Genomic DNA, 15,000 nt, shown 5'->3' with positions numbered 1-15,000 from the left:
GCTTTGGCTTTGCTCGGCTCCTTCTGATAAACCCGTTCCTGGAAGCGAACCAACTCCTGCAGGAGCAGCGTCACACTCTCGTCGATGTCCTTACTCAACACCTGATTACAGTACCTGACACACACACACACACACGTTATGATGCATCAAACGCACTGATAATCTGATGATCAACATTTACAGCTCTTTCATAGCAAACACAATGTAAAAAACATTAAATGAATCATCACCTTAACTGCAACAACACACTCACAGAAGAAACAAGTGAATGTTTGTGCCGAATGTGAACAGATGCTAAATGTATTTATTTGTTTAAAAAAAAAAAAATCAAGTTTAACCTGTTAACTGTCAATCATGAAAACACAAATATTTCAGTGTAACTCATTAAATCACTTTTTTTAATGAAAGTGTCAGAAAGCTACAGAAGTTTAAGTTTACTGTAAAGCAAATGTACTGTATTAAACATTTTTTATACAATATATATATATTTTACACAATAATTTGAACGCAGTCATAAAATCTAAAATCTATCATAATTTCACAAATCTAAAGTCAGATCATTCTGTTTTTGCTTTAAATCTTGAAATCTTGATTTAGATAAAAACAGCTGCTCATGTTACGTGTTTGGATCATGATTAAATGCAGCGGTTGCCTCTAGTTTCAAATGACAACAGATCTTTGTTTTGTTTGGTCTGTTATAGAGCAAATAAACCAGAAATAAATTTGCTTAACCCTTTAGACCCGCCTGTGTCGTCGCCGACACATACCAGCAAGCTGTATTCATTTGACCGTAACTCTTCAACCGTTTGCACTATCAGAACCATTCAAATTGCCCCTGACAGTAGACAACATGTGCTTTTCGGCAATATACGGCTTATTACGGTAATTTTGGCTTTCCGTCTGCAAATGACAGCAGCACGGGAAGGAAGGATTTGAACAGAGATAAAGCGCGGCAGGTTAGAGTGTTTTTGATTACATAAAATAATAAAAGAAACTAACAAATACATGGCGAAAGAAGTGTTAGACAGCAGGAGAGGGGATTGGGATGATTTTTAATGAAATTTGGGAAGCGGATGGCCGTTACTCTTTCACGTATCTAAGCATGTGGTAAGTGCATGTGTGCGTGTATTTTGTGACATTATGCAACCCAATGTCACAAAAAAGACTTGTATATATGTATTATAGTTCATTTTTCAACTTTAAAGTGTTAGTTTCTTTCGTTCATGATTTTTTCTGCTTTTTCCTAAATAAAAATCAGTAAATTTATTCTCATTTTTGTCTATTTAAATTCTATTTACAAACTCACCACACACAATAATGGTCAATAACTGTAATTTGTTGAAAGCTTATCTTTTTCTGAAAAAGATGACACCTTGCACATTAAGATAGCACATTGTTTTAGAATTGTACAGTCAAAAAAAAAATCAAAATATGTGAAAAACTCCTATTTTAGCTTCAGGTTCTAAAGGGTTAAAAAAAATCAGCAATCGGAATCAGTGATGAAAAAACACAATCGGTGCATCTCTATAAAACTGTACATTTTATAAAATGTGAAACATGACTCCGCCCTCTAGGAGGAGGAGCCGTGTGTGTGTGTGTGAGAGTGTGTGTGTGTGTGTGTGTGTGTGTGTGTGAGAGAGAGTGAGAGTGAGCTTAGTTGTGATGGGTAAGGTTAGGGTAAGCGGCTAGAGATTGCATTGTGTCAATGAATGTCCTCATAAAGATAGATGTACAAGAATGTGTGTGTGTGTGTGTGTGTGTGTGTGTGTGTGTACTCACTCTCTGAACCGCCGGCTGTGTATCTTGGTGATGGCAGACGCAGCCATAGGGCTCCCGATGCCTGAGCTGGCTGGTGAACCCTGAGACACGGGTGTAATGCTGTACGGAGAGTTCTGACTGGCTGGAGACAGGGACGCATCACTGGGCATGCTCAGACCGTTCTCTGCAACACACACACACACACACACACACACACACACACACACACACACACACACACACACGGATGAGCACTGCTGCCCACCTCACACAATATTGTGTGATTTGTGTTAGGGCTGCACCATACTGGGAAAAACTGGCATTGCTAATATATATATATATATATATATATATATATATATATATATATATATATATATATATATATATATAGCAATATAAAAAATAAAAAAAAGGAATTTTCACCAGATGACTTGAACTTGATATTATACAACATTTAACAACATCTCACAATAATAATATTTTTTATATAAATGATAAATATGTTATTATTATTGTGAGCATACATATATATATATATATATATATATATATATATATTAGTGCAGTCCATCAATTAATTGTATCATTGTATTGTAACTTAAATATATTAAAAAGTAGCCATTAGATTTAATATAAAGCAAAACATTTTTTTATTATAATTCTAAATATATTTATATAAATATTTTTTAATTATTATATAAATAAATGTTTAAAAATATATTAATAAATATATATAATAAAATAAATAAATATTATTATATAATTATTATTAAAGTTATTATTTACAGAACAATAGTAAAATTGCAATACTAATAATTACATCTTAATTTCTTCATTTTCAAACGTTAAAACAAGCCATTAATTTAGATAAAAACTTCAGGAAGACGTTAAAGTTTAGATGAACACAGATTCGCTTTCTCACTATAAACCGGAGGCATATTTCCCAGCAGTGAATCAAAATTTTCGCACGTTAAAAATAAATACGACCTCCCGTTGTGTAAATCACGCTTACACACTGCCTCCGAAACTTTCGTCCGTCATAACATTTTTTGGATTGTGTTCAATTTTCTGTGTTTTTCGCATCCGTAGCTCAAGCATTTTGAGAGGAGTTTTGACAATTCAGAGCCACCGAATCACGAATACGAAAAAACGCATGTGAAAATTTCAGACTCAGTGTGCAAGGACCTTCACACAGGGATCTGATGATGATGTGTGTGTGTGTGTGTGTGTGTGTTCGTACCGTCCTGCTCCTGTGTGAGTGTGTCAGTGAAGCTCAGAGAGTCTCTCTGCTCGTCGGCTCCAGACACACCCTGATCCGCTGAACTCTTGCCCTTCTTCACCTCGCGCTCCTGCAGAATAATCTACACACACACACAGAGAGAGAGAGAGAGAGAGAGAGAGAGATGGAGAGAGAGGGAGAAGTTAATGTGATGTGATGTCATATCCTGTCATTCCCAGCGGTGCATGTATGTGTGTGTGCGTGAGTGTGTGTGTGTGCGTGAGTGTGTGTGTGCGTGTGTGAGTGAGTTTGAGTGTATGCGTGCGCGTGAGTGTGTATGTGTGTGAGTGAGTAAGTGTGTGTGTGTGTATGTGTGTGTGCATGTGCGAGTGTGTGTGAGTGAGTTTGAGTTTGAGTGTGTGTATGCGTGTGCGTATGCGTTTGTGTGTGCGTGTGAGTGAGTGTGTGTGTGAGCGAGTGAGTGAGTGAGTGAGTGTGTGTGTGTGAGTGTTGTGAAGCACCTTCTTCATGGCGGTGGTCTTCTTGACTTTGGGAATCTCTCTCTCTTTGCCTCTCTTGATGCGCGGCGCGCTGGAGTCCAGGATGTTGTGAGGAGGAGTGTGTGTGTTCTTGAGTCCCGTCACTCGACTGCCGCCATCTTTACTGTGCAGAGCGCCCACTGTCCCGACTGACAACAACACAACACACACCAGTGTTAGTTCAGAATCACTGGATAATATCAAGCGGCAACCTTCCGGTCTCTCTCTTGAGTCCAACACTGAGTGAGTTAAACTGCAGTTCATCGACTGGCCACTAGAGGCCGGCTGCAGAAGAGAGTCAATCCCATAAAACCCCCATGTTAAAATGCCCAACTTTACAGCAGAAAAAAACATGTTTACACCCTGGTGCAAAAAGTGGTTTTGGTCTATAAAGCTAATCTTGCCCTTCATGACGACTGTGAGGGGGTGAATTTTTTAAAAACTCATTAGTTTAAATTATATTAAGCCTTAAAGTTCTGCATAATTAAGGGCGTGGCCACTTGAGTGACAGGTGGATTGCCGCTGATGTCACTACTAGCCATTTGTCTGTTGTCTGTTAGCGTCATGTCACCTCAGCTAATCCGGCAGTTTTTCTAATGAATCTGAAGTCTGGCTCATTTATAGGAAATATTTTACTTTTGTTTTGGAGAATAATGTGTATAGATTTGGTTTTAGAGTGTTGTACCTGTGTATGAGAGTGGTTTGGTGTTGTTGAGCTGTCGCGCTCTCATAGCCTGTTGTTGTTTCTCTAGCGCCGCTAACATGTCGCCCAGATCCAACTGTACCGGCGTCCTGCTCTTCTTACCGGCTGCTTTAGACAGAGCCTCCTAAACACACACACAGAGTTCTTACACATGATCTGATGCTACAGATGGAGTGTGTGTGTGTACCTGTAGTTTCTCCCAGTACAGATGGAGTGTGTGTACCTGTAGTTTCTCCCTGTACAGATGGAGTGTGTACCTGTAGTTTCTCCCTGTACAGATGGAGTGTGTGTGTACCTGTAGTTTCTTCCTGTACAGATGGAGTGTGTGTGTACCTGTAGTTTCTCCCAGTACAGATGGAGTGTGTGTGTACCTGTAGTTTCTCCCTGTACAGATGGAATGTGTGTGTACCTGTAGTTTCTCCAAGTACAGATGAAGTGTGTGTGTACCTGTAGTTTCTCCCTGTACAGATGGAGTGTGAGTGTGTGTGTACCTGTAGTTTCTCCCTGTACAGATGGAGTGTGAGTGTGTGTGTACCTGTAGTTTCTCCCTGTACTGATGGAGTGTGTGTGTACCTGTAGTTTCTCCCAGTACAGATGGAGTGTGTGCACCTGTAGTTTCTCCCAGTACAGATGGAGTGTGTGTACCTGTAGTTTCTCCCTGTACAGATGGAGTGTGTGTACCTGTAGTTTCTTCCTGTACAGATGGAGTGTGTGTGTACCTGTAGTTTCTCCCAGTACAGATGGAGTGTGTGTGTACCTGTAGTTTCTCCCTGTACAGATGGAGTGTGAGTGTGTGTGTACCTGTAGTTTCTCCCTGTACTGATGGAGTGTGTGTGTACCTGTAGTTTCTCCCTGTACTGATGGAGTGTGTGTGTACCTGTAGTTTCTCCCTGTACAGATGGAGTGTGTGTGTACCTGTAGTTTCTCCCAGTACAGATGGAGTGTGTGTGTACCTGTAGTTTCTCCCAGTACAGATGGAGTGTGTGTACCTGTAGTTTCTCCCAGTACAGATGGAGTGTGTGTACCTGTAGTTTCTCCCTGTACAGATGGAGTGTGTGTGTACCTGTAGTTTCTCCCTGTACAGATGGAGTGTGTGTGTGTACCTGTAGTTTCTCCCAGTACAGATGGAGTGTGTGTACCTGTAGTTTCTCCCAGTACAGATGGAGTGTGTGTACCTGTAGTTTCTCCCTGTACAGATGGAGTGTGTGTGTACCTGTAGTTTCTTCCTGTACAGATGGAGTGTGTGTGTACCTGTAGTTTCTCCCTGTACAGATGGAGTGTGTGTGTACCTGTAGTTTCTCCCTGTACAGATGGAGTGTGTGTACCTGTAGTTTCTCCCAGTACAGATGGAGTGTGTGTGTACCTGTAGTTTCTCCCAGTACAGATGGAGTGTGTGTGTACCTGTAGTTTCTCCCTGTACAGATGGAGTGTGTGTGTACCTGTAGTTTCTCCCTGTACTGATGGAGTGTGTGTACCTGTAGTTTCTCCCAGTACAAATGGAGTGTGTGTACCTGTAGTTTCTCCCAGTACAGATGGAGTGTGTGTGTACCTGTAGTTTCTCCCTGTACAGATGGAGTGTGTGTGTGTACCTGTAGTTTCTTCCTGTACAGATGGAGTGTGTGTGTACCTGTAGTTTCTTCCTGTACAGATGGAGTGTGAGTGTGTGTGTACCTGTAGTTTCTCCCTGTACTGATGGAGTGTGTGTGTACCTGTAGTTTCTCCCAGTACAGATGGAGTGTGTGTACACCTGTAGTTTCTCCCTGTACAGATGGAGTGTGTGTGTGTACCTGTAGTTTCTTCCTGTACAGATGGAGTGTGTGTGTACCTGTAGTTTCTTCCTGTACAGATGGAGTGTGAGTGTGTGTGTGTACCTGTAGTTTCTCCCTGTACTGATGGAGTGTGTGTGTACCTGTAGTTTCTCCAAGTACAGATGGAGTGTGTGTACACCTGTAGTTTCTCCCTGTACAGATGGAGTGTGTGTACACCTGTAGTTTCTCCCTGTACAGATGGAGTGTGTGTACCTGTAGTTTCTCCCTGTACAGATGGAGTGTGTGTGTACCTGTAGTTTCTTCCTGTACAGATGGAGTGTGTGTACCTGTAGTTTCTCCCTGTACTGATGGAGTGTGTGTGTACCTGTAGTTTCTCCCAGTACAGATGGAGTGTGTGTACCTGTAGTTTCTCCCAGTACAGATGGAGTGTGTGTACCTGTAGTTTCTCCCTGTACAGATGGAGTGTGTGTGTACCTGTAGTTTCTTCCTGTACAGATGGAGTGTGTGTGTACCTGTAGTTTCTCCCTGTACAGATGGAGTGTGTGTGTACCTGTAGTTTCTCCCTGTACAGATGGAGTGTGTGTACCTGTAGTTTCTCCCAGTACAGATGGAGTGTGTGTGTACCTGTAGTTTCTCCCAGTACAGATGGAGTGTGTGTGTACCTGTAGTTTCTCCCTGTACAGATGGAGTGTGTGTGTACCTGTAGTTTCTCCCTGTACTGATGGAGTGTGTGTACCTGTAGTTTCTCCCAGTACAAATGGAGTGTGTGTACCTGTAGTTTCTCCCAGTACAGATGGAGTGTGTGTGTACCTGTAGTTTCTCCCTGTACAGATGGAGTGTGTGTGTGTACCTGTAGTTTCTTCCTGTACAGATGGAGTGTGTGTGTACCTGTAGTTTCTTCCTGTACAGATGGAGTGTGAGTGTGTGTGTACCTGTAGTTTCTCCCTGTACTGATGGAGTGTGTGTGTACCTGTAGTTTCTCCCAGTACAGATGGAGTGTGTGTACACCTGTAGTTTCTCCCTGTACAGATGGAGTGTGTGTGTGTACCTGTAGTTTCTTCCTGTACAGATGGAGTGTGTGTGTACCTGTAGTTTCTTCCTGTACAGATGGAGTGTGAGTGTGTGTGTGTACCTGTAGTTTCTCCCTGTACTGATGGAGTGTGTGTGTACCTGTAGTTTCTCCAAGTACAGATGGAGTGTGTGTACACCTGTAGTTTCTCCCTGTACAGATGGAGTGTGTGTACACCTGTAGTTTCTCCCTGTACAGATGGAGTGTGTGTACCTGTAGTTTCTCCCTGTACAGATGGAGTGTGTGTGTACCTGTAGTTTCTTCCTGTACAGATGGAGTGTGTGTACCTGTAGTTTCTCCCTGTACTGATGGAGTGTGTGTGTACCTGTAGTTTCTCCCTGTACTGATGGAGTGTGTGTGTACCTGTAGTTTCTTCCTGTACAGATGGAGTGTGTGTACCTGTAGTTTCTCCCTGTACAGATGGAGTGTGTGTGTACCTGTAGTTTCTCCCAGTACAGATGGAGTGTGTGTGTACCTGAAGTTTCTCCCTGTACAGATGGAGTGTGTGTGTACCTGTAGTTTCTTCCTGTACAGATGGAGTGTGTGTACCTGTAGTTTCTCCCTGTACAGATGGAGTGTGTGTGTACCTGTAGTTTCTCCCAGTACAGATGGAGTGTGTGTGTACCTGAAGTTTCTCCCTGTACAGATGGAGTGTGAGTGTGTGTGTACCTGTAGTTTCTTCCTGTACTGATGGAGTGTGTGTGTACATGTAGTTTCTCCCTGTACAGATGGAGTGTGTGTACCTGTAGTTTCTTCTGCTCCATGCTAATCTCAGAGTATTCCTGCGCTGTGGCGAGAGCGGCCGCTAGCGCTTTCTTCCTCTGACTCTTGGCTCTCTTGGGAACGGAGCTGGTGATCGGGATGGGCGTCTGCACGATGCTGATGGGGGAATTCTCCGGAAGGTTATCCAGCTGCACACACACACACACACACAGACAGACAGACAGACAGACAGACAGACAGAGAGGTTTAAAGTCCTGATATACTTCATGGTGTGGCATAATTTCAAACTAAATTTAGTCAAAACTAAAGTTGGTAACACTTCATATGTCACATGTACTTACCATAGTAATAACAGTAAATTATGTATAATTACATGCAAATAACCCTCAACCAAACCCTAATCCTACACCAACCATAAAGTAAGTACATTATTATTATTCAGTACTTAAGTATATAATTACACTGTAACAATGACACCTTAAAATAAATAAAGTGTAACCCAAAGGTTTGTGCCTGGAGTTTGAAACAGCTTGTCTAAGCTAATTTTCAAGCTAAGCTAAGCTAAATTGTCTAAGCTAAGTTTCCTCCGTCTGGCATACGCCTTCAAGCTAGCATTGGTCCATGTGATGATGATGATGATGTAATAAGTGGGCGTGGCTCTGAGGCTCCGCCTTCTTTGAGGTGTAACTCTTCTCCGGTTAATTTCTTCAGTTCAGTCAGTCGAGATCAGACAAACATGAACAGAGAGACGCTTTATAGAAGAAACTGAAGCTGACACTGTTTAATACTGTAAATCTGCTGCTTTAAAGCAATCTACTGTATAAAGTGCTGTGTAAATAAACTTGATGTGACTGGAGTGTAATTGCAGATCTAGTGTAAACATCAACATCACTATGATCAGATGCTTTCTGAACGGTTTTCTCAATGTTGGCATTTAGTTGTTTATTTTGTTATTGAGAGGAAATAGCAGATATCTGCATATTCATCTAAATGTGGGCGGGGTCGGGATGTTCACCAACAGTACATCACTGCAAAGATATTTCAAACTTGATTTTACCCCCAGGCGAAACACTCACCAGGTTCTTGGGAAGTTTGGGTTGAACCGGATCCGGTTTATTCCGCTGAGCAGCGCCGCCTGTGGCCAGATCGGGAAACTCATCCTCATCCTGAAAAACAGGAAAAACAGAGACAATCAACACAATAAATAGTGTGCGAGTGTGTGTGAGTGTATGTGAGAGTATATGTGTGTGTGAGTGCGAGTGTGTATGTGTGTGACTGAGTGAGTGTGTGTGAGAGTGTGTACATGTGTGTGTATGTGTGTGTGTGTGTCTGTGTGTGTGAGTGTGCGTGTGTGTGTGTGTGCGCGTGTACCTGAAAGTACAGTGGCTCAGGTGTGAGGTGTGTGTTGGGTGTCTCGGGAGGGGTGGATCTCCTCTGTCCTGCTGCACGACAACCGAAGCTCATCTGGAAGTCCTGCGGGTCACATGATGCGGGTCACATGATGCAGAATAACTCACAGGTTTGGGAGAAACGCTTTTTTTTTTTTTTTTTTTTTACTTGCACCTTGGATCCTGTTTCAGAGTGTGTGTTCTCGAGCTCCAAACACTGTTGACGTGTAAATGAACGTCCAGAACACATTAAAAGTTTCTGTTCTCTGTTAGAACGGTGTGTGTTAGCGGCCCCTAAGTTAATAACTAATGATCGTTGCAACGGAAGTGAATCAATCAAAACTAACTTTATCTGGACAATAACTTTATTCTAGAGCTGCTGTAAAGCCAAAACAATCTCTGTTACTTTAACTTCCTGTTATCACTGTAAAGCTGCTGTGAAACTCTATATTGTTAAAGCGCTGTATAAATGAAGGAGATCATGTGAGCGGTCGAGCTCTACCTGTGTGTAGCTCCTCTCAGGTGTTCTGCTGCCTCTGAAGAACGGGGTGTTCCTGTCGGCCCACGGCTTCTGGACGGCCTGCGACGAGACATTCCCCCAGCTGACCGCTGTGAACACACACACACACACACACACACACACACACACACGTTTAAAGGCCCATTCACACCAAGAACGATAACTATAACAATAACTACAATGAACTCAGAATCAGAAAGAGCTTTATTGCCAAGTATGTTTGCACACACAAAGAATTTGTTTTGGTGACAGAAGAAGCTTACAGTACACAGATAGCAAAATAAAAAAAGATATACGTGAACAACACACACATATGTAAAAATATATATAATTATAACGATAACTGTAATTGACACTAACTGTGAGGACAACTATGATGATAACGAAAACTATGATAACTATAATTATGATGATAACCATAACTGACAATAACTATAATGATAACTATGACAGTAACTACGATGACAACTAGAACGATAACTATAACTAAAATTATAACAAATATGACTAATAACAAATAAACTATGATGATGATAACTATAACAATACTTCTAACAATAACTATGATATTATAATGATAACCAACTATAACTATAATGATAAACAATAACTATAACGATAGTGTTAACTATATTAGCGTCCACACTAGCGCACAATATATCTCTACAGCGCGCTGCAGTTGTGTCGTCTATCGCTTGAAATGCTCGAGCTCTTTGAAGCAGGAAGGATTCTGATTGGCTGGAAAAAAATCATTCTGAAAGTGATTCCAACGATATTGTTTCTCTGTGCCGTTATCGTTATAGTTGTGCACTTTTCTTGCTTATTGCGATTATAAACGTTATGGTCACAGTTATCGATCTCTGTGTGAACTAACACAAGAACCCTGATCATGTGACAGTCGCTCAGGTGAAAGAGAGATCTTACCTGTCATGACGCCAGCGTCCACAGCCTGCAAACACACACACACACACACACACACACACACACACACACACACACACACACACACAGAGATGAGCGAGATGAGAGAACAGCAAATGTGATAATCCTCATATAAATAAACCTTCATCATTCACTCGCATTTTAAAACAAATATTTCCCTCGCGGGTCAAAATGCCCTAAAATTATACTTAAATTTTGTTTTTTTTGTCCAGAAAGATTATTTTATTTCATTTTGATAGTATCTTTTACAATTTTTTTGGGAGATTTTTTAATTTATTCACCTTTAAAATTACTAGATTTGATCAATAAATAATATTTAAGCATATTCCTCAAAACTTAAATTCAAAATAACTCACAATTTCATGCATAACTCATTTAATTCGGCTCTAAATATCTTACATTGTGTGTCTTTTCCGACCTCTTGTGGAAAATAAATAATATAAGATGATATTTCATGACTCTAGATGGCCTTATATCTCTATATGGAGCAAATGAGCTGTTCCTCTGGGTCCTAAAGTCAGGTTATCTTCAGTGTGCATTCAGATACACATGTAAAATCATTATAAAATCATTTTTTGGTTAAGTTTTAGCATTTTTAATTAGAATTTTGAGGGTTTTCTATGTGAACTGAAGCATTCCTCGCATCCATTCATTCCTAAGGGGGTCAAATTGACCCGAGAGAGGAGGATTTGTTACTTTTTTAAATTTCAACCACAAAACTCCTTGAATCCATTCAATATTTTTTGTGTATTTGTGGTTCAAGTGCGACATAAGTCCTGGGGTCTTGGACCCCTCTGATGATGCACTCAACACTCAATTTAAAAAATTTTAAATTAAGTTTCGGGTCAAAATGAGCCGAGGGAAGGATTTAGCGTACCGCCGCGGGTGTGTGTTGATTGGTGGAGGTGTTGTTGGCTCCCTGGTTGTGTTTAGGACTGCAGTATCCGCTGTCACTGTCGATGTCGGCCTCGCTGGCTCCCTGCTCACTGGACGACTCCTGCTGCGACGTGCGCCTGCGCCGAGCTTTATTATTCCACAGCTGAGGACTCGCCTGATCCGACACACACCTGACCGCCCCGCTGCCGGACGCCTCGCCGGGGAAATCTGAACACACACACGTTTGAAAGAATCATTCAATGACTCATTTATTAAGACTCAATGAATGAATCATCCGTTTGAATGAATCGGTTGAAACTCAATGACTCACTCATTAACAGTGACTCGCTGCCACCTACTGGCGGTTTCAATTTCACATTTAAAGTATCTTTTTATTTTTTAAATCATTTCAAAATATCAATATTTCAACATTTTCTGTTTAAAACATCAAAACATTATTTGTAACTGCAGGTTAAATGCATTAATGTCCCTCTGAGCTGCATTAAACAGACATCGTTAAACATCGTTTAGATGTAAATGCATCTAAACGATGCAACTTCTGTATTTTCAATATTTTATTATTCAATATTTTTTGTCAATATTGCAGTCGGTCAAAGGTCAAAGGTCAGTACCAGTCTGCTGTGCTGCGTCCACCAACAGCACCGTCTTGGACCTCCCATCAGGCCCGGTCGCACACACCTCCTTCTGCACCGCCACGCTCCGCATCACGGGACGCTTGGCTCTTATTGGCTGAGCCATCGGCTGCTGTGAGTGATGTAAACGACACATCAGGGTTAGTTTAAATCACTGAAATCTACAGTCACATATGTGACCCTGGACCACAAAACCAGTCACAAGGGTACATTTTTTGAACTTCAGATTTTTACATCATATGAAAGCTGAATAAATAAGCTATCAATTGAAGTATGGTTTGTTATGATAGGACAATATTCAAAAAATCCCAATCGGTCATGCGATATATCGTCTACGATAATATCGTGATTTCTGTTTTAATGATGTGCTGTCTGATATTATCGAGTCAGTCCCTCACTTTACAAACACACATCTAGAGACTAGAGAAGGCATGCGTGATTTACTCTTTTAAAATGCATTTATAATGTCCCTAAAATTCAAGATAAGGGGCAAAAAAATATCTCTGTATGTCTTTAAAGTATGTCTGTATCATTTAATAGTTTTGTTATCATTTAACATAGTAAATCAATATCACATGAAGAGTGCTGTTTTTCTCCAGATTTATTAGCATGGTTACATTAGCTGATTTTATACAAGAGTTCAGTAAACAAGAAGTTAATATTAAGTGACTTTTAGACACAATATTGTCTGTTTTTGCGTCTGAGCGACACGGCGGTGTTTCCTCACTGAATGAACGAATCGTTTGAATTAATGATTCAATGACTCACTCATTAAGACTTAGTCAAATGCTGCATCTCAGTTCGCCTATTTGTACTACACCCTAAAAGTGTGAAAGAAACTCTTTATGTAAAGAAAAAGTAGATACTTTTGAGTGTGTAGCAGAAGAGTAGACAAGCTTTGGGACACACTGTCTCGTCATACAATTGCGTCTTTAACGGTTGCTCTCTGTCTCATCCTGACACAGTAAACTGACCTGTCAATCATCCTGTCACAGTAAACTGACCTGTCAATCATCCTGTCACAGTTAAAATTCTCCACATTCCATTTATTTTCATTTCCAATTGTCTCGGAGAGAAATGTAGAAGTGTTGATCGTGTCTTTCATGCGGAGACTCTCCTCGTATTAATGCAGAATGATGCATTTAAAAATTAATGGCCAAACCGATCTTTATAAAAGTCTACATTGTTATTGCAGAGGAAATATAATAATAGGGATAACATTCAATAAATATTTTTTAGCAGTTTAAACTTTGATTAGTCACTCAAACCTTTATCACCATAGGTTGCACACATCTGCCATGTTTCGTAGTTTTTTAACACTTTTTACTCGTGTTTGTAGTTCCTCCTCCAAAGCGCAATGGGTTGTGGGTAATATTAGCCATTATAGTGAGCACGGATCCACACTTAGACCAATAGTAGACCATCCGGGGACTTCTGGCATACTCTCTTCAACATACTATGGTTTGGGACACACTTCAATTCTAATCTCACACACTGTTTAGGATGGAGAGTGTGGACATTGGGATGCAGGGATAGACTCACTCATTAACGGTGACTCGCTGCCACCTACTGGCGGTTTCAATTTCAAACTGGCTATGTGTGTGTGTGTGTGTGTGTGTTCATCTCATACCTTGTGCAGTACAGGTGTTCGTGGGACGCCTCTCCCTCTCTGTGGCGTCGGTCTCTCGCTGCAGTCGGACACAGGGTTCAACACGCCGGCCGGCACGGGCCCCGCAAACGGCCCCGGGAAGGGCTGGTAGAAGCCCATGACAGGCGGGCAGGGTGTGGGCATGATGGCGTGGTAGTACGTGGCGTAATCGCTGGTGACGGGCGGCTGAGGGGACGACAGGATGGGGTACGCCAGGTACGGCCCGCCGGGGCTCGGGTTGAGCTGCTGCCAGCGCTGATCTCCTCCGCTATACATGGGCAGCTGTCGACTGAAGCCAAGGCAAGCTGGTTACTTATAAAGCACAACTCAAACAGATAGTTGAGCAGATGTGCTTTGCATTATAAAGCATATGCAAAAAGCAAGACACTAATCACAAAACAAAAACACTATTACACAACACGAGACATCATGTTTCCACATCTCTCATTGAGAGGCATCGCATTTTTTGGGTGTGTGACGTTGTGTGACATGAATATAATGCAGCACTGATGGTCGAAAACAGGGGTGTCGCCAAAAAAATCCAAACATCCTTAAAAACGGGTTTTCTGGTGACACAAAGGACACTTCAGCTGTGACACACACACACACACACACACACACACACACACACACACTGTAGCACAAAGTGTGCACTTCCTCCAATTCAAAGTGAACAGGAAGGAAAAGCAGGAAGATCCATGGGGAATAGAGGCGATCACACACACGCGCACACACACCATCTATCCAGCCGTGCACATGAGGTCATTTCATAGACTTCTAATGTTTTTATATTAAGATATAAACTTATAAATTACTTATTTATGACCATTTATTTCAACTAAGGACATTCGTGAAGGATGTCACATTTAACTCATTTCTGAAGAAAATTTTCTCCTCTAAATGAGTGACACATTTTTGAGTGTGCGTGTAAGTGTGCATGTGTGTCTGTCTATGTGAGTGAGTCAGTGTGTGTGTGTGTGTGTGTGTGTGTGTACCTGTTGCTCTGGTTCTCCTGTACGAAGGGGTAGCAGGTGATCAGGTAGGAGGGGATTTGTGTGGGCTCAGCTCCACCCTCACTGCACAGACTCATGGGTAATAATGAAGCTTCAACACCTTTCTTCTGAGGGATAAACGGTTCCACTTCAGCAGAGAGCTTCACATCCTGAAACACACACACACACACTCGCGTA

General features: G+C 41.5%; 1 protein-coding gene across 2 annotated transcripts in view; it reads right to left on the bottom strand.

Annotated features, from left to right (window-relative positions):
* secisbp2l (SECIS binding protein 2-like) overlaps positions 1 to 15,000 on the bottom strand; it is a 33,779-nt gene that overhangs the window by 6,951 nt on the left and 11,828 nt on the right. The window contains exons 2-15 of one of the 2 annotated variants that reach the window (XM_084124183.1): positions 14,806 to 14,972; positions 13,793 to 14,099; positions 12,142 to 12,274; positions 11,511 to 11,737; positions 10,616 to 10,640; positions 9,674 to 9,780; positions 9,155 to 9,256; positions 8,860 to 8,949; positions 7,804 to 7,971; positions 4,205 to 4,346; positions 3,502 to 3,668; positions 3,002 to 3,122; positions 1,780 to 1,942; positions 1 to 114 (exon numbers count right to left, since the gene is read on the bottom strand). The exon at positions 1 to 114 is cut by the window's left edge and continues 107 nt beyond it. In XM_084124183.1, the coding sequence (XP_083980309.1) occupies positions 1 to 114; positions 1,780 to 1,942; positions 3,002 to 3,122; positions 3,502 to 3,668; positions 4,205 to 4,346; positions 7,804 to 7,971; positions 8,860 to 8,949; positions 9,155 to 9,256; positions 9,674 to 9,780; positions 10,616 to 10,640; positions 11,511 to 11,737; positions 12,142 to 12,274; positions 13,793 to 14,099; positions 14,806 to 14,972 (2,033 nt within the window). The remainder of the gene's footprint in view (positions 115 to 1,779; positions 1,943 to 3,001; positions 3,123 to 3,501; positions 3,669 to 4,204; positions 4,347 to 7,803; positions 7,972 to 8,859; positions 8,950 to 9,154; positions 9,257 to 9,673; positions 9,781 to 10,615; positions 10,641 to 11,510; positions 11,738 to 12,141; positions 12,275 to 13,792; positions 14,100 to 14,805; positions 14,973 to 15,000) is intronic. The other variant, XM_084124184.1, reaches the window with a different exon arrangement.

The sequence above is a fragment of the Abramis brama genome, assembly GCF_963993115.1.
Source record: "Abramis brama genome assembly, chromosome: 9".
Taxonomy (NCBI): Eukaryota; Metazoa; Chordata; class Actinopteri; order Cypriniformes; family Leuciscidae; genus Abramis; species Abramis brama.
This window is presented reverse-complemented; position numbering and strand designations above follow the sequence as displayed.